The following is a 23,655-nucleotide window of genomic DNA, read 5'->3' as shown; positions in this document are numbered from 1 at the left end:
TAAATCAGGCAACTTGAATACACACATAATCTAGAAAAAAATGGGCAAGATAAAGTATGACCACTGATCATTTTTTTCGTAACTCTTACTGGGCATTCAAGCTTGCATGGAGGGTAGAAGTTACCTTCTCTTTTTAAGGTTAATTTCCTTTAGGGGGAGAAATGATTCTGCTAATGGTTTAGCAAATAAAATTTAGTGGTATTTCTTGCAAAATATATATGACAACACATGAAAAACTATGTAAAGGGTTTTAAGAGTGAATACACAAGCAAAAAGGGAGTATAAACCCAAGTAGAGAGAAAATACTCAGACATAAAAAGGACATTCCCAATCTTTTCACAATACTTCCTAGTCTTTTAAGATGAGGGCATGGCTCTCCCAGGAAAACTACCCAAAGGATGTGGAGCTAAATGATCCTTGCCACTTAGTTGCTAGTTTCTGATATTAATAGTTTTACAATTTATTCATTTATTAATGTATATGCCTTCTTGTTCCTATGTGTAGTACGTGCTTTCAAGTGCTCACGGAGTCCAGACAGGGGCACCTGATTCCATGGAGCAGGAGTGACAGGGAGCTGTTATGAAGTTGCCAGGAGCTATTCAGTCAGATGAGAAGTAACCCAGACCTCTGCAAGAGCAATAGCTAAAACCAGGGCTCTTAACTAGCAAGCTCCAGCCTCCACAATGTCCTTTAAAGTTCAGTGTTTAGTGGAGATGGGAATGGAGGTGACTTTTACTGTGTGTCCATGCACGGGCATCATATTGTAACATCAAAATTCTAGGCAGCACAACCATCACAGAATCAATGGACTCATTTTGGTGTGTTATATTTTGCTGTGAGTTTCTAACACCTTTTGAATTTTGTAATGGTTGAATTTATGAACCCATCTTTGGCCTGTTTCTTTTCAGTATTTGAGTAAAATTCCTGTGGAATTTAATTATGATTTAATTTCCTGCCAACCAAATTAGAATATACCAATTTCCTTTGCTTAATAGTAAATATTCTACTAACTTAACTAAGATTGTTTTTGCTCTAGCCAATCTAACAGAAAAGGACCAATAGAATAGAGATGAGTCGCAATCCATGATCAATACAGAGAAAATCAATTGTGTTGATTTATTTAGGCATTGCAGTTATTCATTTTTTCAAGAAATGTACTTTCTGAATATAATTGCTAATGTTGTACATTGAGTTCTACTCACCATTCATATAAAAGGTTAATATTGCAAGAATAAAAATAATAGAGACTATTTCAGAAACATTCTTATCAAGCTGACCAATGACAAAATGCATTCAGTGTCAGAACTAGCTGTCTCGTATTCCTTTTACACTGATAGAAAGAAGATGTCTTAAAATCTCCAACGCCTTGGATCTTAAGTGTCCAAATATTGACAACATCAGTTTTCTTTTGTTCAGTTCTTATGTGAAGATGTCAATGCTTTCTGGGGCCTCATTTTTCCATACTCTGGGTACAGCCTAAAATCGGGACAGATGGTTGCTCTTCTGATTCATGTGTGCCCAGTTTGTGCTCTAGCACTCAGGGTTGGAGGATGGTGGGAACGCTAAAGCCTAGAGGTGGTGGTCTACTTGGTCAAAACTCAACTGCAGAGTTGAGTCTTATTCTGGCTCAGTGAAGACCTACATTAGGTCAGAGCCTGAAGGACGTAAGGGACTTGAAGTATTGTCTCAACTTACTAAACAGCATGTCTCTGAAATGGTCTCCCACAAGGAAGTAGAAGATGGGGTTGACAGCACTGTTCAGAAAGGCCAGAGGTCTGGTCAGGATGTATAAGCATTTGATGGCCTTCTGGGAACATCCCTGTGGCCAGCTATCCAAGCGTGAGGCAATCCTCACATTGCGCATGATATGGTAAGGTGTAAAGAGTACAGAGAAGATCACCACTGCCAGGACCACCAGGCGCAGAGGTTTGTTCAGCGATAGCACAGTTGCCTGCTGCTGGCTCCTCTTCTTTAGGAAGACTACCATTTTGTAGTAGAAGAAGCACATTACAGACAGAGGAATGAGGAAGCCCAGCAAAGTCAGGCACAGGCTGTAAATGAGACTGTATTTAGGGTTTCCAGAACTTGCATAGTCGACACAGCTGTCGCCCTTTTCTATTGGGGTGGAAGTGATAAACGTGAGCATAGGTAGAACTTCTAAGGTCACTAAGACCCAGACAGCCAGGGAGATTAAAATGGCAAATTCCTTCTTTTGTAGAATGTGTTCTCGGAAAGGGAACTTCATGAGCAGATATCGGTCTATGCTAATGAAAGTGAGGAAAAGGATGCTGGTGTAGAGGTTGGCATGAAGCACATAACGGTTGCTTATGCAGAGAACATCTCCATAGGTCCAGTTCCCAGTGGCGTAACTCCTTATCAGCATGGGAAGCGTGCACAGGAAAGCAAGGTCAGAGATGGAAAGGTTGAAGAGATAGACGTTGCTACTGTTCCAGTTCTTCATGCAGAAGAGGTAGCCGAACACCACGGTGAAATTGCCAAGCATTCCAACAATGAACTCGATCCCATAAAATGCAGAGAGGTAGTACTTTTTCAAAATATTCTCTAATGCCAGCCAATTTTCACAAGATAAATTCTGTGCCTAAGGTAAAAGGGGAATAGAAGATCAAACATTAGATTGTAAACAAGAACACAATTTTATAGTAAACAACCACTGAAAACCTCAAACTTAACTGGGGAGAGTTGGTAAAGAATGTTCTTATTAGTCATGCACGGTGGCATGTGCCTTTAATACCAGGGCTGAGTATCCAGAGGCAAGCAGACCTAGCCTATATAGAGAATTTCAGACAAGCTAGGGCAATGTACTGAGACCCTCTCTCGAAAAATGAACATTTTATACACATTACTACATTGAATGGACATACCTACACTATATATGCATGTGGATACATTATTTCAACAAGACTTCATTGATATCTTCATATTGTGTTCTTGTAGCTAGTCGTGCCAGCACTGAGTAAAGCAACTGACTAATGTGAGGCCATGAATGATTTCCTGAGACGAATCAGGAAAAAATATACAGGACACCATATTATGAAAGTGAATAAAAGCAAGTTATAATTGACACATTAGAAGTGGAGAAGTGACTCCTGCAGTTTGTTCTCTGAATTCCACACCTGCATCTCCCCATATATACAGCACACATGCTTGTACAGCACTTGCATGCACACACACACACACACACACACACACACAAAAGTAAATACATAAATGATAATGAACAAATGAATGAGCGAATGAATGAATGAATGAATCAATGAATGTAATACAAATGGGAGAGAGTTTTGGGATGGAGTATTGTGACTACTTGGCTAGGAAATAAGGAAAGACACATATCTCTATCTGAAGAAAACTGGTGTTCAAATACAGGACAAACATGGCCCAAAGCTCAGTGTAGAATCAAGAAGAAAGCTTAATAATCAGCAAAGAGGTGGGGGAAAGTGGTAAAATAGGGAGAAGATGCTAATTGACCTTTATATCTTCAGGGCCAACAACAGATCCCTACAAATTCTGATGAGTTAAACTGACTTGAACTCTAACCTAGGAAAGGAAGTAAAGTTGTTGAATACAATAGATGTTTTGAATAACTTTTTCTTGGTTGTATACAGTTAAAGATTTTTTTTTATTTTACTAGACGTAGATCATGTCACGGCACTTTAAAATATAATGTCTTCAAATTTAAAACAAGACTGAAAACCTTAGGAGTAATATTTTGAACACCATGTTTTCAATGCAAAGAGCGTAACCAGATGTGCTCACCAGAACTCACGAAGTATGCACGAGTAGATTCATTTGAGAAATGATTTCACTGAAGTGTAGAAACTTCAGTATCTTAATTGCTGCTGCTATAGCAATATAACCTATAGTAGTTAATCTAGAAATAATAGAACAATTTTTCTTTGTTACACAGGAAAGTCCAAGACCAAAGCACTCCAGATTCAGTGCCTGGTGAGGAGTCACACTCTTCTCTCGGCAGTGACATAGGACATGACAGCTACCTGCAGTCCCTCTTACCAGGGTCCTATCTGATTCACGAGGATCAAGCCCTCACACAACTTTGACTCAGGTGCTGAAATTTCATATAATTACTTAAGTCTCAGCGTATGAGTTTTGAGAGCATAATATTCACACTTAGCTCTTGCTGAGGTCATATATCTAACTACTCTGATTCCCTTTCTCTTGTGATAAAATGCCCTGACAAATAGTAACTTAGGGAGAGTTTAGTGTAGTTCACCATTCCAGGTTACAGTGTATTGTAGCATGGGAGTCACAGTGGTGGGAGCTTGACCACATCACATCCCACAGTCAAGAGCAGAGTGGAATAAACGTGTGGGTGCTCGCTTGCTTGATTCTTATAACTCAGGAGTCTGCCTGGGAAGTGACACTGACCATCATGGGATGGGCTTTCAGCATCACTATATTAAGACAGTCTCCCACAAACATGCCCACAGACCAATTCAATGTAGACAGTCTCTCACTGAGACTCTCTTTGCAAGTGATTCTAAGTCAAGTCACATTGGTCTTTAAAACTAACAGTCACACGGAGTAAGAAAACATTGTGATAAGACACTCAATACTAATGCTGTGATAATGGCCACCAATCTCTGGTAATTGGCTACAATGTAGTTACACACAATATTTCAAGGACTGGAGTAATCTGAAAACATGGGTTTTTAGTTTGTTTTGGTTTGGTTTTTTGTTTTGTTTTTTGTTTGTTTGTTTTAATATTAGACACCAGTTATTTGTAACTGAGAAAGCAAGGTTCAAAACAAAATTTTATAAAGATTTCCTTCTTAAGGTTCAGAGTACTAATTATAGTCATATAATTGCTTCCCTTATAAGTAAAAGTACCAAGACCTATACACAGTAAGTTTTCCTCAAGGATGATATGTAGAGAATATATGTACTTTTGTCAAATTCAGGCTTTATTGATGTTGACTCTTGCTTTTTTGGTGGTGGTTTATTTATGAAGATACATCAGAAATTTGTAGATAGCATCAGTATTTTATTGTTACTGTTGTGAGGTTGGTGTGTGTGTGTGTGTGTGTGTGTGTGTGTGTGTGTGTGTGTAAGTGCATTTATGTTCACACATGTGTTCATATATATGGTGGCTGGAGGTAAGCATATATTTCCTCACTCACAACTTGAATCTGTGAGACAAGCTTTCTCTCTGAACTAGGAGCTCACCAGTTGGCTAGAATGACTGTTCAGAAAGCACCAGGGATTCTCTCATTACTGCCTCTTAAACCTTGGGATTTTCCAAGCCCCACACCTCTTTTTAAGTACAGCTCTGGGCCTATGCCTCAGGCCTTTATGCTGTCCTGTTAAACACTTCACTGTTTGATTTAGCTTTGCACAAACATTGCTGGAGAACCAAGCCTTATATTTTCACTGTCAATTCTGCAGTAGAGAATGGCAGAGTTTATTGTATTTCTCAAATTTGTATTTCTATTTTCAGTCTTCTTTCTAGCTACTCCACTCAACTCACCACAACTATTAGACTATTAGTCTGAGCATCTTAGTTCACCAAAAGGAGGATTCTACATTGACTCAGTCCAGAGCCACGCTTTCTCGGGCCCCACTGCCTTCTGTAGACTGAGGACTTGCTGAGGTTATATCCCCAGTGTTCTAGCTTTATTTCCAGAACCAATTGTCTCTATCTTGTCTAACAACATTTAAACACCCTTGTCTATTGATCTGAAAATTTAGTCCCAGACATCCCTAGCATCCCAAGTTGCCTTCATCCTCAGGCTTGGTTTCTTGAAAAATGTCTTACTGAGTGCTTTGACATCTGGACCCCATTTTCAGCCTAGCACACTATATTCTTGTCGCTAACCATAAATTCTTCAAACAGCCAGCACACATCACAATCTAATGCTTAGTTTTCATTAGTTAATTTATTAGCTTACAGTAAACTTGTTAGGAAAGCATCTTTCATTTGCCTTTCATGACAGGGGCAACGCCCTGGCTTTCTTTTCCTCTCTCTGGTTACTTTCTGCATCTTTGTGGCTTAGGAGTGAGATGCTAAGTTTTTGTTTCATTCTGATTTCCTTTTTCTGTTCTTGTCTTGGGTGATCTTATTCATGTTCAACCGTAATGACTACCTACAAACATCTCCCACATTTCTAACCCATTGCAGAGCTGTCTGGTGAATTCAAGGAGTTTATTATTCTATATTACTGTGGATTGGTTTCTTGCAGGTACATCTGACTTTAAAAAAATTGTACTTTATTAACCAACCTCGAAGCACCTTTGTCAATGAAATAAATTTCCATTTATCCAAATGATTACCACAGAAATCTTTACAGTTGGCTGCAATTTAACCTCCATCTAGAACAAACTGCAAAGCCTTGTTGATTTTAATCTCTATGAGTTTCTCATATCTGCCACCTGTTGCTCACTACACCCATTGCAGAAGAGGACAGTTAGAGGTGCCATATTCTCCTCTGTGAAAAAACTATAGCTCAAAATCAAGGCATGTTGCTCTCCTTTTTTTTAACATTTAAAGATTTTAATATATACTTTTGGTTTTTTGTTTTGTTTTGTTTTTTATTAGATAATTTATGTATTTACATTTCAAATGTTATCTCCTTTCTTGGTTCCCCCCTCTCATACCCTCTCCTCCTGCTTCTATGAGGATGCTCCCCCTCCCACCCACCCACTTCAATCTCAACACTCTAGCATTCCCTTACACTAGGGAAACGAGCCTTCACATGGCCAAGGGCTTCTCCACCTACTGATGCCAGACCAGGCCATCTTCTGCTACATATAACACTGGAGCCATGGATCCCTCCATGTGTACTCTTTGGTTGGTGGTTTAGTCCCTGGGAACTCTGGTGGGGGAGATCTGGTTGGTTGGTATTGTGGTTCTTACTCTGGGGTTGCAAACCCCTTCAACTCCTTTAGTCCTTTCTCTAACTCCTCCAATGGGGATCCCATGCTGAGTATGATCATTAGCTGCAAGCATCCACCTCTGTATCAGTAAGGCTCTAGCAGAGACTCTCAGAAAACATCCATATCAGGTCCTTGTCAGCATGCACTTTTTGGCATCAGCAATAGTGACAGAGTTTGGTAGCTGCATATGACTAGGTGGGGCAGTCTCTGGATTGCCTTTCCTTCAGTCTATGCTCCACTCTTTACTCCCGCATGTATTTTGTTACCCCTTATAAGAAGGACAGAAGCATCCACATTTTGGTCTACCTTCTTCTTGAGCTTCATATGGTCTGTGGATTGTATCTGAGTATTCTGAGCTTTTGGGCTAATAGCCACTTATCAGTTATGCATACCATATGTGTTCTTTTGTGACTGGGTTACCTCACTCAGGATAATATTTTCTAGTTCCATCCATTTGTCTGCTAATTTCATGAAGTCATTGTTTTTAATAGCTGAGTAGTACTCCATTGTGCAAATGTACCACATTTTCTGTATCCATTCCTCTGTTGAAGAACATCTGTGTTCTTTCCAGCTTTAAGCTATAAATAAGGCTGCTATGAACATAGTGGAGCATGTGTATTTGTTGTGTGTTGGAGCATAATATGGGTATATGCCTAAGAGTGTTATAACTAGGTCTTTGGGTAGTAGAATGTCCAATTTTCTGAGGAACCTCCAGATCGTTTTCTAGAGTGGTTATACCAGTTTGCAATCCCACCAACAATGAAGCAGTGTTCCTCTTTCTCCAGATCCTTGGCAGCACTTGCTGTAACCTGAGTTTTGGTCTTAGCCATTCTGACTGGTGTGAGGTGGAATCTTAGAGTTGTTTTGATTTCCATTTTCCTGATGAGTAAAGATGTTGAACATTTCTTTAGGTTCTCCTTGGCCATTCAATACTCCTCAGATGAAAACTCTTGTTTAGCTCTATACCCCAATTTTAATTAGGGTTATTTGGTTCTCTGGAGTTTAACTTCTTGAGTTCTTTGTATGTATTAGATATTAGCCTTCTATCAGATGTAGGCTTGGTAAAGGCCTTTTCCCAATCTGTTAGTTGCCATTTTGTCAACTGGCTGTCAGCATGTAGAAGAATGCAAATTGATCCATTCTTATCTCCTTGTACAAAGCTCAAGGCCAAGTGGATCAAGGACCTCCACATGAAACCAGATACCCTGAAACTAATAGAAGAAAAATTGGGGAAGAGTCTTGAACATATAGGCATAGGGGAAATTTTCCTGAACAAAACACCAATGGCTTATGCTCTAAGACCAAGGCAAATGGGACGTCATAAAATTGCAAAGTTTCTGGAAGGCAAAGGACAGTATCATGTTGCTCGCCTATGTTAAAATCTCTCTGAGGACTAAAGTTTAATTTCTTAATGCCCCCATTCATGCCACTAGCATCCACATTCTACTCAGGCCTCTCTGCTCTGCTCTAGCTCATTTCTCTTCCTGCCCTCTGCACAAAGCAGTCACCCTGTGCCAGCCCCTTCTGCATCTCTTCACTGCTGCTTTTTTACTTGTGAATGCTGCCCTCTCTCCACCTATTTTGTCTACTCCCTCTACTTCTCTCAAGCCCCAGCTCAAAGATTGTTTCCCCAAGATGGCTGTCTGTCCACCAAATCTAAATAAATTTTGTGCCCCCAGCATATGCTCTCTTCATGTATTAATCTTTGTTTTACCCATTTTTACAAATTTGTTTTGTTCCTTGTTATCTTCTACACAGAAGCTAACCGATAGTATGTGGCCTAGAGTTGTATGCTGACCAGAGAGGGCTAGAAACCTAACTGTTCATTAATTTCATAAATTCTTCCTCCAAGACAGAGAAACAGGAAATCCACAAAATGTGATCTACCAATCACCATAAAATCTTCTCCTGTGCATAGTAGTACACACACACACACACACACACACACACACACACACACACACACACACACACTGTATAACTTCAGGATGTAACTTCGCGAATTACTATAAGGACTTGAGACATTTAATAAGAGTTCAGTCTGAAATTGTTAAACATATAAAAGTCCAAAAAGTTATTTATCAAAATATTAATGGTTCCAGCCTTAGCAGTAAGAATCCAGATCACTTTTATTATGTCAATTTTTGGGGGGTTATCTGAACCTTCTGTCTGTCTATCTGTCTGTCTGTCTGCTATCTATGCTTATTTAACTTTTAAAAATAGGATGCATGTAATTAGTAACATAAAACTTAAATTTCCAGAAATTAAAAAGAAATGGAGCCTGTACATCAATCCAGCCAGGTAAGTACAGTTCCCACTCCTCTCTAAAGAAGTTCCTTTTATTTTATTTTTCCCCAGATGGAGACTATTATGGAGATCCTCAACTGGTCAAACTAGAGAACAAGGGACCATGGGTGTTCAGCCCCGGTCAGTACATCGACAGCCTCTAACCCAATGCTCAGAGAACATCGTGGAGTGGAAACAGAATGACTTAAGCAAAGAAGCAAGGGCCGAGTGTGAATATAATGTCTTCTGACACGGCCCAGAACTTGTGCCCATGAAATCTCAACAAAATGCCTAAGCATAACTTGCACAATGACCATACCTGCTAACATGCCAATGTGAATGGGACATGTTTCAGAAGGACCCATCTTTAGATGAAGAGTTAGAGGCAACAACCACCAGCTGTTCAGAGAGGAGGAAATTAGTTCTCTCTAGGGATAAGCGCCCTGATAGGTTGTCAAATCCCAAGTGATCCCGTCTAAACATGTGTTCCTACAAGCACCAATAAATGAAATTAATGAGAGGTTGTTTGTATATATACATGTACATCTATCTCTGTACCTATTTAAATATGTCTCTTTCTGTTTGTATACATGTGTGTAACTAAAAATTACCCGAGAAACTGAGGAATGGAAGATCACAAGAGAAGCTGGAAGTGGGAGAGGCAGAGGAGAAAATGATGCGAATAGAGGATGTATGCGTGAAATTTACAAAACCTTTTAAAAATAAAGTTTAAAAAGAGAGACATGGACTTTTGAAAAGTTAACAGGTATTACTCTCTAGACAATGGGCTTCTCTCACTTTTAAGCCCAATCTGCTGCAGCATCCAGTGCCCTGAGTCTGGAAATTCTTTCCTCCTTGCCTTCTAGACCATTGCAATCTCCCCCCGCCCCGCCCCCCCCCCACTTTTCTTCACTGGCCAGCTATTTTGTAGCTAGTCCTTGTGAGTCTAGGCTTTAATGCTGGAGTTCCTCACTGTGTGCTCTTTATATCATTTGGGAAATACTAAAGTGTTGGTACACATATTAAATGAAAATTAAAACAATAGAAAACTTCCGTGAGATAAGAAACTCGTTTGTTTCATTTTGAATTTCCTCTTCCTCTTTGTCTGACAATATTAGAGCCCATTTAAGCTGAGGAAGTGCCAGGGGGTTATGGGATTTGTATGTATCACGGAATGGGATGTGAATTGTATCCATGACAGCATGTGTAACAGGAAGCCAGGCTGCCAGTAGTAACTACCAATCCTGAGTCAGGAGCCAAGTGGAAGTGATGAAGAATTCTGCTTTTCGGTGGTCCTCCAGAGAGTCTGAAGAGTGAGTGTTTAGTTAAACACAGAGAGTACCAGGGATAGACTTAGGAAAATGGATGGCTAAATTCATCCATTACTATTTGTCATGATTCTGTATCTTTTGCCTGTCATACAGTGACTCCTGATTTAGAAACAAGCAAACACACAAACACCACTACAACAAAACACTTTAGATGTGTTCTTTTCTGGTTGACTGTGTGATAATGGGTAAGTAGTTGGTGTGTGCTTCCCTGGGAGAGACCATTTCTCCCACTCTCAGCATTCCATAGTTGACTGTAGTTCTTTGTTTGGGTTTGAGACCTCGTGGGCCTCTCCCTGACTACTCTAGCATGGTTGTTGTTGTTCTTGTTCAGATTAGTTTAGGAAGTCATGTTGGTGAGACTTTATGGATGTGGCTTCTGGCGTTACTAGGAGACACAGCTTCTCAGGAAATACCCTGACCTTACTAGCCTTCTGCCCTCTCCTCCATAGTGTTTCCTGGGCCTTCGGTGTAGAAGTTGTTTTGTAAATAATGTTACAGCAACTGAGGATGTTTTGTTTATGAGTTTCCATATTTATATAGGCCTGTAAGAAAAATTACTGCACAAAGAGGCCATAAATTAGAAAGTGCGCAGGGAGGGGTTTATGAGGAATTGAAAGAGAGAAAAAGAAAGGGGAAAATAATGTAACTATATTCTCAAAAGGACAAGAAAGAGTTAAACAATCAAAAGCGAAAAGTGTGGAAAAACACATATTAGTTTTAGAACATCATGCGGGTACAAATAACAAAAAGAAAATCAGGGGAAAACATTTAAACCAATTAGTCCTGTTATTTTTATGCTTTAATATTACTGAAATTTGTTTGTTAAAATGAGATTTTGCTTTTCATGATGTTTTATAATCTATTCATTTAACATATTTTCAACTTGTTTTATTTTTATCCCTTCATAGTCATAACATTAACAAATGATGGTATTACCGAGTTAGGCTCTCCAATACTTGTAAGCTGATTCAATTTCAGAAAGACACATTTTGAGAATATTGTATCCCAAATTCAGGTATATGTATGTCTGGGTATCTTTTGTTATGACACAATTATACAAATTAGCGAAGTAAGGTGTGTCCCTTTAGGCAAAACTCCCAATTCAAGGGGGTCATTAGCTATGAAGTACCACTAGCCTATCCTGTACTTTCCAGGAGCTGTCCTGCTCACAGACAACAGATATTGTGATCAACAAACAGTGGCTTACCGAGGTGAACCATTAACAGAACTTCCTTTAAAAAAACCACTTTGGTAACTAAAGGGAAATTGCTATTAGCTCCTAGCCCACGGAGTCTGTTAACAAGCCTCAGGCACAGCCACAGACTCTGTTAGAATTCGGAAGCTACATGGAAACTGAGTACACTTACATGAGGAAATTGCTAGTGCACATTCTTAATTTGAAATGATGAAAATTTTCTTATAAAATTAGTTTTCTAAATTACAGTATATATAAAGCATTACAGTATATATAAAGTATACTAAACATTACAGTATATATAAAGTTGCATTTTTCATTAATAAGTTAGAGACTAGTTTATACAGTTTGAGAAGTAGAACCACAATCATTCTGCAGTTTACCAGTTCCTTTTTAAAATCTTATTCTTAAATCATCTCATTTTGCCAAATGTAAATGCAAATTTTAAATTTTAGTATGATTTAAAATTTACCCAACTCTATATTTTCCTAAATGTACATGGTAGGTTATTTTGCAATGATGCAAGTTATTTTCCTTTTCTTTAAATAATTTCACCTTTTCAAATCATTCTATTTATTTCCGTTGAGGCATTAACAAACACAGTAAGCCTTTAAAGCAAAAGAAATTAAGTTTTTGGCAATTAAATCAATGCATTTAGAGCTGTATTAAGTAGATGTGAAAGTCAGATATGATTGCCTTTGGCTACTTCACATCTACTTAAGAACAGTTTCCTGGGCCTCATTTAGCTAACAGAGAACTTCCAAAAGAAGCCCTTAGCAGAAAGCTTTGTCTTCTTTTGTGTGTCTGAGAGACATGAGCTGCAGTATCCCTTACCATTCTGCTGACGGCCTCTTTCTCCACAGAAAACTCTGCCAGGAGCTGGAGACAGCTTCTGACCCAGTGCTGTGTGACTGGACATGGCCAATGCAATCTAATTTGCATACCATGCAGCCAAGATTAATAATTCAAAAGGCAGGGGTAATTTATTCAGAAAAATCTCCAAGCCATGCAGAGGAACTCTAGGAAAGTGAAGACACACAACACATGACTCATATTGTGGAGAATAGTTTTAACAAAGACATTTTAGAACTCTATAATTTAAATTATTTTATATACTCCCAAAACAGCAAAGAAGCATTCTATCTTCCCATGTATATGAGCATGGAAATATGTAGACACATTTAGGTAATAAGGAATAGCAAACATTTTAGGTTTAATGTACAGTTCAATTCATTTTTCATTGTTTTTCACATTTTTTGGTGACTTCTATACTACGCATACAATAACTAAACTACTTCATAGAAATCTGGAGGGAACTCTAAATGAGAGCTCGGAAGCCAGTCTGAACAGAAGCCTATCAGTGTGCTGTGGAAAGGCTGTTAGAACTTTAGATAGTATCCATTTTATTTTCTGTGATTAAATCCAGGGGACATAAAAAAAAGTGCATCAGATGGGTAGGGATTAAGGAGAGAGGCATTATCTTAGATGACAATCTCAAGAGATAGTAGTAGATTGTTCCTGCTTAGCACTCTGAAGAGTGGACCGTTTCACACAGGAAACACACCTGGCCTATTCTCAAGGTTACATCAGTTTTATATTCAAGCAAAAACCTGGTTTGTTTGACCTGAAGGATAGGGATTACAATGAGGGTTTATGTACATGATAAAGTCTGAGAGACAGTCACAGGCATTTTTTATTAGATATTTTTATTTACATTTTAAATGTTATTCCCTTTCCTGGTTTCCCATCCATAAGCCCCCATCCCATTCCTCGCCCCTTCTTCTGTGAGGCTGTTCCCTCTCTCCAACCACCCCTCTTCCCAAACCCACTGATATTCCCCTGCACTGGGGGGGGGGGTCCAGCCTTTTCAAGGTCAAGGGCTTCTCCTCCCATTGGTGCCCAACAAGGCCATCCTCTGCTACATATGTAGGTGGAGCCATGGGTCTGCCCATGGGTCTTTGGGTAGGGGTTTAGTCTCTGGGAGCTCTGGTTGGTTGGTATTGTTGTTCTTATGCGGTTGCAAGCTCCTTCAGCTCTTTCAATCCTTCCTCTAATTCCTCCAACAGGGATCCCATTCTCAGTTCAATGGTTTGCTGCTAGCATTTGCCTCTGTATTTGTTGTGCTCTGGCAGAGTCCCTCAGGAGACAGCTATATCAGGCTCCTGTCAGCATGTACTTCTTGGCTTCATTAATATTGTCTAGGTCTGGTGGATATGTGTGTGTGTGTGTGTGTGTGTGTGTGTGTGTGTGTGTGTGTGTGTGTGAGTATGCCATATACGCAGGTAGGGCAGACTCTGAATGGCCATTCCTTCAGTCTCTGCTCCAAACTTTGTCTCCATATCCCCTCCAATAAGTATTTTTGTTCCCCCTTTTAAGAAGGACTGAAGCATCCACACTTTGGTCGTTGTTGTCGTCATTGTCCTCCTCCTCCTCCTCTCCCTCCTCTTCCTCCTCCTCCTCTCCCTCCTCTCCCTCCTCCTCTTCCTCCTCCTCCTCCTCCTTCTTCCTTTTGAAACCTGTAAGTATGAGTTTCTTACAAGCTTAGATATTACTGAAGAAAAATTAATCTGGAGATGTATTGGAAAGCAGCTAAATTAAAGTCAGAGACAAAAAAAGAATGAACTTACAAAAATAGTTTGTAAGACTATATTTTTGTAAGTTCAACAAATTTTTCTATCTTTATTAACTTGGGTATTTCTTATTTACATTTCAATTGTTATTCCCTTTCCCAGTTTCCAGGCCAACATCCCCCTAACCCTTCCCCCTCCTCTTCTATATGGGTGTTCCCCTCTCCATGCTTCCCCCATTACTGCCCTCCCCCCAAGAATCCCGTTCACTGGGGGTCCAGCCTTGGCAGGACCAAGGGCTTCCCCTTCCACTGGTGCTCTTACTAGGATATTCATTGCTACTTATGAGGTAAGAGTCCAGGGTCAGTCCATGTATAGTCTTTAGGTAGTGGCTTAGTCCCTGGAAGCTCTGGTTGGTGGGCATTGTTGTACCTATGGGGTCTCGAGCCCCTTCAAGCTCTTCCAGTTCTTTCTCTGATTCCTTCAACGGGGGTCCTATTCTCAGTTCAGTGGTTTGCTGCTGGCATTCGCCTCTTTATTTGCTGTATTCTGGCTGTGTCTCTCAGGAGAGATCTACATCCGGCTCCTGTCGGTCTGCACTTCTTTGCTTCATCCATCTTGTCTAATTGGGTGGCTGTATATGTATGGACCACATGTGGGGCAGGCTCTGAATGGGTGTTCCTTCAGTCTCTGTTTTAATCTTTGCCTCTCTATTCCCTGCCAAGGGTATTCTTGTTCCCCTTTTAAAGAAGGAGTGAAGCATTCACATTTTGATCATCCATCTTGAGTTTCATGTGATCTGTGAATCTTGGGTCATTCAAGCATTTGGGCTAATATCCACTTATCAATGATTTCATACCATGTGTGTTTTTCTGTGATTAGGTTACCTCACTCAGGATGATATTTTCCAGTTCCATCCATTTGCCTATGAATTTCATAAATTCATTGTTTTTGATAGCTGAGTATTATTCCATTGTGTAGATGTACCACATTTTCTGTTTCCATTCCTCTGTTGAAGGGCATCTGGGTTCTTTCCAGCTTCTGGCTATTATAAATAAGGCTTCTATGAACATAGTGGAGCATGTGTCCTTGTATGTTAGAGCATCATTTGAGTATATGCCCAGGAGAGGTATAGCTGGGTCCTTAGGTAGTGCAATGTTCAAATTTCTGAGGAACCTCCAGACTGATTTCCAGAGGGGTTGTACCAGTATGTAATTCCTCCAACAATGGAGGAGTGTTCCTCTTTCTCCACAACCTTGCCAGCATTTGTTACCTAAGTTTTTGATCTTAGCCATTCTGACTGGTATGAGGTGGAATCTCAGGGTTGTTTTGATTCGCATTTCCCTGATGACTAAGGATGTTTTATTAGGTACTTCTCAGCCATTAAATATTCCTCAGCTGAGAATTCCTTGTTTAGTTCTTTAGCCCATTTTTAATAGGGTTATTTGGCTCTCTGGAGTCTAAATTCTTGAGTTCTTTGTATATAGTATATATTAGTCCTCTATCAGATGTAGGGTTGGAAAAGATCTTTTCCCAATTTTTGGTTGTCATTTTGTCCTAATGACAGTGTCCTTTGCCGTACTGAAGCTTTGCAGTTTTATGAGGTCCCATTCTGCTTGTAGAAGAAAAAGGCTCGAGGTAACTTTGGAGGACTATTTCCAGAAAGAGAGTAGAGTACCCAGTTGTGACTCATGGACCTTTCCAAGTTAAAAAAGAAAGTGAGAGTGCAAGTTCTGACCACCACTATGGCAGGTGGCGTTGGCGTGGTCATTCCCTCTTTGTGGGTGCCTGGAGTTCCCCAAAGCTTCCTGTTTCTTGTCTCTACTTCCTGATGGCAAAAAATGTGGTCTGTACTTCTCTTTTTTTTCCACAGCATTGCAACCTGATATCTTGGTTTTCTGCAGAGTACCCGACTGCCACAAGACCCCTCCACTGGTAACATGGCAGACATAGTAAATAGACTGCTGTTCTTTTGATGCTATGATATTCTTTTTCAGGATTACAGAGCACAGGTACCGAGAATCTGTCCAGCAGGGCGAGTGTCACTGTCACACTTCTGGGCAACCTCAGAGGCCCAGACATAAGCTCTGCACTCTTGATTAAACCTTGTGTGGTCACATTCTTGTTCTAAATTTGTATTAACTTTACAATGAGGTACTAAATATTTCCCTTTTACTGAACTTGCAGATTATGTTGTCACTTCTGCCAGAGAGAGCACCCATCTCTCAGGAAATAATTCCTGTTCAGCCTATAATATTTCGGGGTTTTATTTTCCTTGCTTATAGATACAATGTAACACACTGAATCTAACCAAAGGTTCCTTTTCAATTCTCTTATCTGAAAAGTAGGGACACTTGTGATATTCCCAAAGAGCACAAATATCTACATAGAAGTCTTTGTATTATACTGTACGCTGGGTGGTTAGTTATAGTTAGCTGCTGGCGAATATCACGGGATACTTGCTTGCTAAAGATTATTGCAGATATTTTTCAATAAATCAAACTTTCCTTTGTATTGTATCTACGATTTAATGCTGTTAGCTTCAGCAAAGGAGCACAAATTACAATAACATTATAAAAACCAGCAAGGTAAAAATGATCACTGAATCCTTGTCCTGCATTTCCATTTTACTTGCTGTGTGATCTGTGAAGCAAACTTGCCTAAGCCCATTTCCTTGTTCAGAAGGGGCCAGTGACTCTATTCCGTAAAGTTCCTAGTGTTTACAGTACAACATAAAATAATATTCGAAAGTCCATTGAGTGGGAGATGCAAGAGAAGTTTGTGGAAAATGAGATCTACTCAGCAGGAAACCCAAGGAAAAAACAGAGAAGAGAGCAAAAATGGCAGTTCAATCTAACACAATGCTTCCCAGTGTCTACTCTGAGTCTTAGGACATTTATTTACTCCATGTACCAGCAGTACCTTTATAGTTACATGAACATGACGCAGGGCAAACTATTCACCTGAAGAAACTGGGGCACAACAAAACTTACAGAGCTTGTACACATTACACAGCTGAGGAAGGACTGAGTCAGAACTTCATTCAGGTCTTTTCTCTTCAACCTGTCTTGTCTTTACTCACCTCTCATAGAAAAGAAGAACCTGCTAGGTCAAAACATAAAATTAATACCATTGAATACTCTTTACCATGAATATGTCAACTTCATGTGATTTTTCTCTAATAAAGTAAAACTTAGAATATATTAAGGTTAGCAATGGTTTACAAGATTTATTATTTATCAAACTTAATGATTAGATTTCCTACCGACTAAATAGGACACTTTACACAAACAAGAATCAGAGATAAAACACCAAAGTGTTTATGGGACGATCCTATTAGGAAGTCCTCTGGGCATGCTTACAAGATACATTCTTTCAGTACAAAAACAGTCTGTGTGAACAAGCTGCTGGCCTAAGGGTCACACTCATTTTTACTGGATCACAAGCCAAGAAGAGGGAGGACAATTATTCATACCAAAAAATGTCTTAAATCGTTAAGGGCAAGTATTCATAATAACCCCAAAGAGTTGAATCAAGCTAAGGACACAAAGAACTCCAAGGTTCTTTTAACAGAGCACAGGGAATAGAGTAGAGGCAGGGGGAGGTTGTGACTATACCATTTCAGACATCAAACCAGCATTACTAGCAGAATTACCTTACCATGAAATACAACCTAGCCATTATTCAGTCAGAACCAAATATTTCATTTCTTCTCTAAATAAGACACAGACAAAAAATTGTTAAGAGTAACTTTCTTTTCAACAACTGATTGGAAGAAAAATCTTGTTCATCCATCATAGTTAAGTCATGGCAAATAAGAGTACATATAGGCATTAAAACCCAACCTCAGGGATTTTTTTTCTTTTCTTTTTTTTGAGAATTCATTGTATGTTTACCATGTACTGTGATATCTTCCCCAATCCCCTCCATGGACCCTTCCCATGGATCTCTTTCCAATCTCTTGTACCATTTTCTATATCTCACTACTGCCAATTAGTGTTATCTGTGTATGCATAAACATGGAGTCATGAATCAGAATACAGACAACCTATAGCAGCTACACTGTACAAAAGAAATGACTGTCCCTCTCCTACACATTATCACCTGCCAGTAGCTCCTCAGCTAGGGGTGAAGTTTCATACGCTCCTACATCCATGTGGAATTCTTCATGTTATTCATGTAATTACAGCTACTTTATTCATGAGTGCAATAGTCATGTCATGTCCAAAGCAGCATTCCACAGCACTCCTTCCTCTCTTGCAGTTCTTCTTACATTATTTCTGCTTCATCTTCTAGTATATTCCATGAGGCATGGCAAGAAGGTTGATATCCCACTTAGGGCAGAGCACGGAACAATAATTTTTTCAGGACTTTGATCAGTTATGAATCTCTACACTGACCACTGCCCAGTGTAAAAAAGAAGCCTCTATGACTAAGGCTGACAGTAGACAAAATGGATATACATATATATATATATGTGTGTGTGTGTGTGTGTGTGTGTGTGTGTGTGTGTGTTCAGAAGGAAGTTTGACCGTGTATCCTCTATGTAAAACAACCACAGTACATTCCCACCTGTGGCCTGTGAACTACAGTGCAGAAAACCAACCTATGTGTCCAATAATCAAATGAATGGATAAGATCATATGGTTCCTACAATCATTGAAATATTTCTTAGCTGGTAAAGAAAAATTGAACTTCAGAGAAATCAATTAAACCAAATGGTATAACTTAGGTACAGAAGGAAAACAGCTAATTTCCCCTCACATGCACTTCAAGTATTTTCTTTGGTGTCACCCCAAGGACCTTATTGTCTTCTTCTACTTAAGGTTTTTTCCCCCAAATTGCCAGTGTTCTTGTTAAGTGTGGTTTCCTTTTTTAGCCCATCTATATCACATTAGCTAGTCTATAACATGGTAATTGTTTGTGATAAAATAAGGTAAAAGTATTTAATTTATGCAATACTCTAATTTCTGTAATCTCCACTAGATAATATGTCATTTTGTTGGTTTGCTATATTAAATATTATCTCATATTTGACTTTGAAAAACTGACATCATTTCTTGGGCCTTGGTTGTGTGTATGAAGCAATTTTGAGCAGAATTATAGATGGCAAAGGAAATATACAAATGTTCTTTCTCTACACTTGGTTCCATGCTTGTCACAATTTGACTAGTTTCCGGTTGGCCTACTATGCCAGAATTTTTCTCACTGTAGTGCTCCAGGCAACCCTATCAATTAAATACAACCTTCTCAGTGTGTATTGAATGAAAACTTTTCCATAAAATTGTCATAATAGAAGGAGGAGGAGGAGGAAAGAGGAAGAGGAGGAGGAGAAGAAGAACAAGAGCAAAAACAAGAACAAGAAGAGCAAGAACAAGAACAAGAAAAACAAGAACAAGGAGAAGAACTTAATTTTCACTTTCACAAATTGTGAGTTTGACCCACTTACTGTGGCTTTGTGGTTTCATCATGTCTAAAATTTTTGTTTAAAAAATTCACAAAATAGACGGTCTAAATAATGAATAACTGGTTTAATGTTCACTCATTGTGTATAGTACTTTAGGCATATAGACTTACAATGTAGAGGAATCCAGAACATTGCTGTAGGCTGACTTAGAATGCTTCATACAGTTAATCTTGTGGAGTTTGGGTTTGATACTGATCAAAAAACTGTGCTATTTCCTGTTGGTTACATAAGCCTGTTTTTAATGGTGAGAAGAGTTATGCACACAAAGGGCAGGAGTCCATCCTATCAGATCATTTGTAGACAAGGGAAGACAGAGGATAATGTTCTAACATTTCCCACCACATCTATGAATTAAAAATAGAATCAAGGGAGGGAAGAGATCATGGCAATGAACACAGGAGTGATACACTTAGAAATGAGGACCTCACAGATCATGCTGATGTGGGGCCTGTATGGAGGCTGGGCCTGTGTGTGTTAGTCCAATGGACAAAGGGAAGGACAAACAGTTCACTTACAACAAATAAACAATACATTTAGTAAAATAAGTAAATTGCAAAGTACATGGCTTATTTTTCCATAGCAGTGTCAGTTTGTTTTAATCATTTAATTAGCACAATATTCATTCATCTCATAACTGTTGCATTTTATCAATACAGATGGGAAAGATTTTTCCAGAATTTATATTATTTTATTGACTATGATTTGCATGCCATATCGTTAAGAAAGTATTAACACTTGCTGTTTATACCTGTAAAACTTACTTATAGGTGTTCCATTAGGACAAAGTCTTACATTTGTTATAAAATGTTAGAATTTTTACTTCTGAAGAATTAAAACTCATTTTTTAATAATCAAGCCAGTATGTAACATCTACACTACATTGAGAATAAACGTAAAAGGTAAACAAATTTTGGCATGAAGAAAATGTAGGTGCAGAGAAAAGATTAATGCGACCAACAAATTTCTACTCAGATCTTGACAGCAAACAATATGAATATTGTTCACAAATGTGTTTCATGTGTGTATTTTTTCTTTCTGTGTGTGTTCTGGTCATATTTTAATATTAGTTACTTTATTAAGAATTCTTAACATTACATGGGAAGTTATTTGAAACAACAGAGAAATCACAGATGTCCTTTACTCTCTTCCCTGGTCCAACCCTACAAACCTGGAGAGCATTATCCTCCCTGATAGATTTACTTATAACATGGCACCTCTGTCATCGCAAGGACCAGCATGCTGGTCTTCTATATTCTGGCCATGCCACTGTTTCTCTTACCTTTAAATATTTGTAATATGATATTCATTTCTGTAATAACCATGAGTTATGAATGGAAATGCAGTCTTCTATGACTTTGTAATTCTCTGGGGATGCAGCACTGTTGTTACATTTTCTAGTTCACTCATTTTTCTTTTGTTACTTTTTCTTTTGTTATTGGAAACTGAATGTTTCCAATGTGGTGCTATTAAGAATGAAGTTGCAATTGATATTCTGTCCAAGTATGGATGGGGCCAGGACAATCAAACAGGGCCATCATCCAAGTTTGGGAGGGTTATGTATTTAGATCCCAGCTCAGGCTCAAGGATAGTACTGAGAATCACCTATCATGCTAATGAGGAGATAACAAGAGTAATATTTGATAAGGACAATGAGCTTATTAGATATTAGGCACTGACATACCTGTGCTAGTCCTACAGAATTGCAGCAATGACAACTTAAAAACAGCCATAAACGAGGATATTAAAGAACTGAAAAGAGAAATAGCCCACTTAAGAAAATTGATGAATTCCCTGACAAAAGATGTGTTACAGAATAAAAGTGTTAGGCTTGTCCTTACAGCAAAGGGAGCTATGTGCTGCTCTAAAAGAGAAATGCTGTTTTGATGTGAATCATTCTCACGTTGTCAGGGAATCCTGGCTAAAGTAAAAAACAAACAAACAAACAAACAAACAACAGAAACAACAACAAACAGAATGAAATTGCTCTAAAAACTCACACACAGGTTTCTCAGTAGATGTAAGCTTTACTTCTCTGAGGTAAACACCTGAGTGTGAACTTCGAGGGTTGTATGAGACAGCGTGTTCAGTTTCGCAGAAACTGTATGTAGTAGTATTGCTTCATTTTTTTCCCCACCAGAATGTGTGACTCCCCAAGTTCCTCTACATGCAGCTTCTAGCGCTTCTCTAACCTTATTTCTACTGTTTGGAAAGATATTTAGCCAAACACGTCTTATGTACGGAGTTTCTGTCTGTCTGTCTTTTTCTTCCTTTTCGTGAAATGACTGTCCCTGTATTTGCTCATATTCTAATTTGACTATATCTCAGATATTTTTTAGTATGCAATATGGGTTGGCTTTGAACTTCTGTTTCCTGTCTCAGCTTCTTGATTGCTGAGATTAAGGTTGTGCAACTTAATGTGAATATAAGATTTATTAAAACATTGAAGACTCATTCTCTAATTACCTGTATTTATGACTTTTTAAAACTGAAGACAATTTTTGTGAGTTATTTTAACTACTAAGGTTACTTTACATAGTAGATATTTGTCATATATATACTGCATATGTTTTCACTCATGCGGGATCACTTCTGGCATAGGCTGACACTGTGGTGGAGAACATCCCCTTACTACTGCATTGTGGGAAAGGTCTCAGCCTCTCTACTGTAGGCTTCCTATGATGTTCCTCCAACAGAGAACTAAGGAAATGCTTGCTCCTGTTAAGTGTCTATGACACCAAACTGCTTGGGATCCTGGGAGATCTCCCTATTGCCAGGCAGCTTTGTGAGTCTAGGCTTTACCCATAGTCATTCTTTGCTGTGTGTTGGACCAGGCATTTTTGTGGTATCGGATACAACTGGAGTTGTGTTTTTTTAAAGAAATTTTGTGTTACTATTCTGGGTACACAGAGTAGGTTCCGATTGCTTTGTGAGATTTCATCGAGATTCTTCATGTTCCCTGTATTTGGCAACATCAGCTTCAGCATCTCCTTGTCTGACCTACATTAGGCACAAGAAATCTAAGGGGAAAGAACCCTGTACAAATGCTTTAATTCCTTCATCCTTCCAAGCCATACTTTTCAAAGCCATAGCATTGTTTACCAACACACCATGTTAGAAGTAAATGTCACTGACTAAATGTCACTGACATGCCCTTATATGACACAAATACATACAGCTAGTAGAAGTGGGCCATGCATACATGTACATGATCGAAGACATATGTAACACACATAGGAAGCCACTATATTTTAAATCACTGTGCACATGAAAACTATCTGTCAGAAACGGAATATTTTAGGAGACACAAAATTGCCACGAAAAGGTGCTTTGATTTGTCTATATGGGAGGATCTAACTTTAAAAGGTATGTAAAAACATCAGCATGTCCTCTCCTGTACCCTTGCCTAATTAGAACCCTGAGACAAATGTTTCTTGAAAGTGGATGGTATGGTGTTTTAAATAGGTATGGCCCCCATAGTTTCATGTGTTTGAGTGCTTGGCCCATAGGGAGTAGCACTATTAGGAGGTGTGGCCTTATTGGAGTAGGTGTGGCTTTGTTGGAGAAAGTGTGTCACTGTGGGAGTGGGTTTTGAGTTCTCTTATGTCCATATTCCACCCAGTGTGGCATAAGGTTTCTTTATGCTGACAATAACATAAGTATGATCAGTAGCACCATGTCTACTGACATACTGCCATGCTTCTTACCATGGACAAAACTTCTCAAATTGTAAGCCAGCCCCCATTAAATGTTTTCATTTATAAGATTTGATACTAATATGATATCTTTTCACAGCAATAAAACCCTAATTAAGATCATGGTAATGAAATATTTACAGAAATGATTACTGGAAAATTCCTTTGGTGAGAGCACACTAGATTCTTTTTCTGAAATAAGTTC

At 38.9% G+C, this 23,655-nt stretch overlaps 1 protein-coding gene and 1 long non-coding RNA gene across 2 annotated transcripts; one reads left to right on the top strand and one right to left on the bottom strand.

Annotated features, from left to right (window-relative positions):
• Positions 1–1,114: 1,114 nt before the first annotated feature.
• Sucnr1 (succinate receptor 1) lies at positions 1,115–12,617 on the bottom strand. The gene is made up of 2 exons (NM_001001518.2): positions 12,559–12,617; positions 1,115–2,599 (listed from the first exon to the last, which is right to left on the bottom strand). The coding sequence occupies exons 1-2, from the start codon at positions 12,559–12,561 to the stop codon at positions 1,649–1,651; spliced, it is 954 nt and encodes a 317-aa protein (NP_001001518.1). The 5' UTR covers positions 12,562–12,617; the 3' UTR covers positions 1,115–1,648.
• LOC134485920 (uncharacterized) lies at positions 10,398–19,814 on the top strand. Its single transcript, XR_010064290.1, has 2 exons — positions 10,398–10,511; positions 19,588–19,814. It is a non-coding gene; the product is annotated as an uncharacterized LOC134485920 (long non-coding RNA).
• The last annotated feature ends 3,841 nt before the right edge of the window (positions 19,815–23,655 follow it).

The sequence above is a fragment of the Rattus norvegicus genome, chromosome 2 (genome assembly GCF_036323735.1).
Source record: "Rattus norvegicus strain BN/NHsdMcwi chromosome 2, GRCr8, whole genome shotgun sequence".
NCBI classification, from domain to species: Eukaryota; Metazoa; Chordata; class Mammalia; order Rodentia; family Muridae; genus Rattus; species Rattus norvegicus.
Note: the sequence above shows the minus strand (reverse complement) of the source record. Positions and strands in the feature narration are given on the sequence as shown.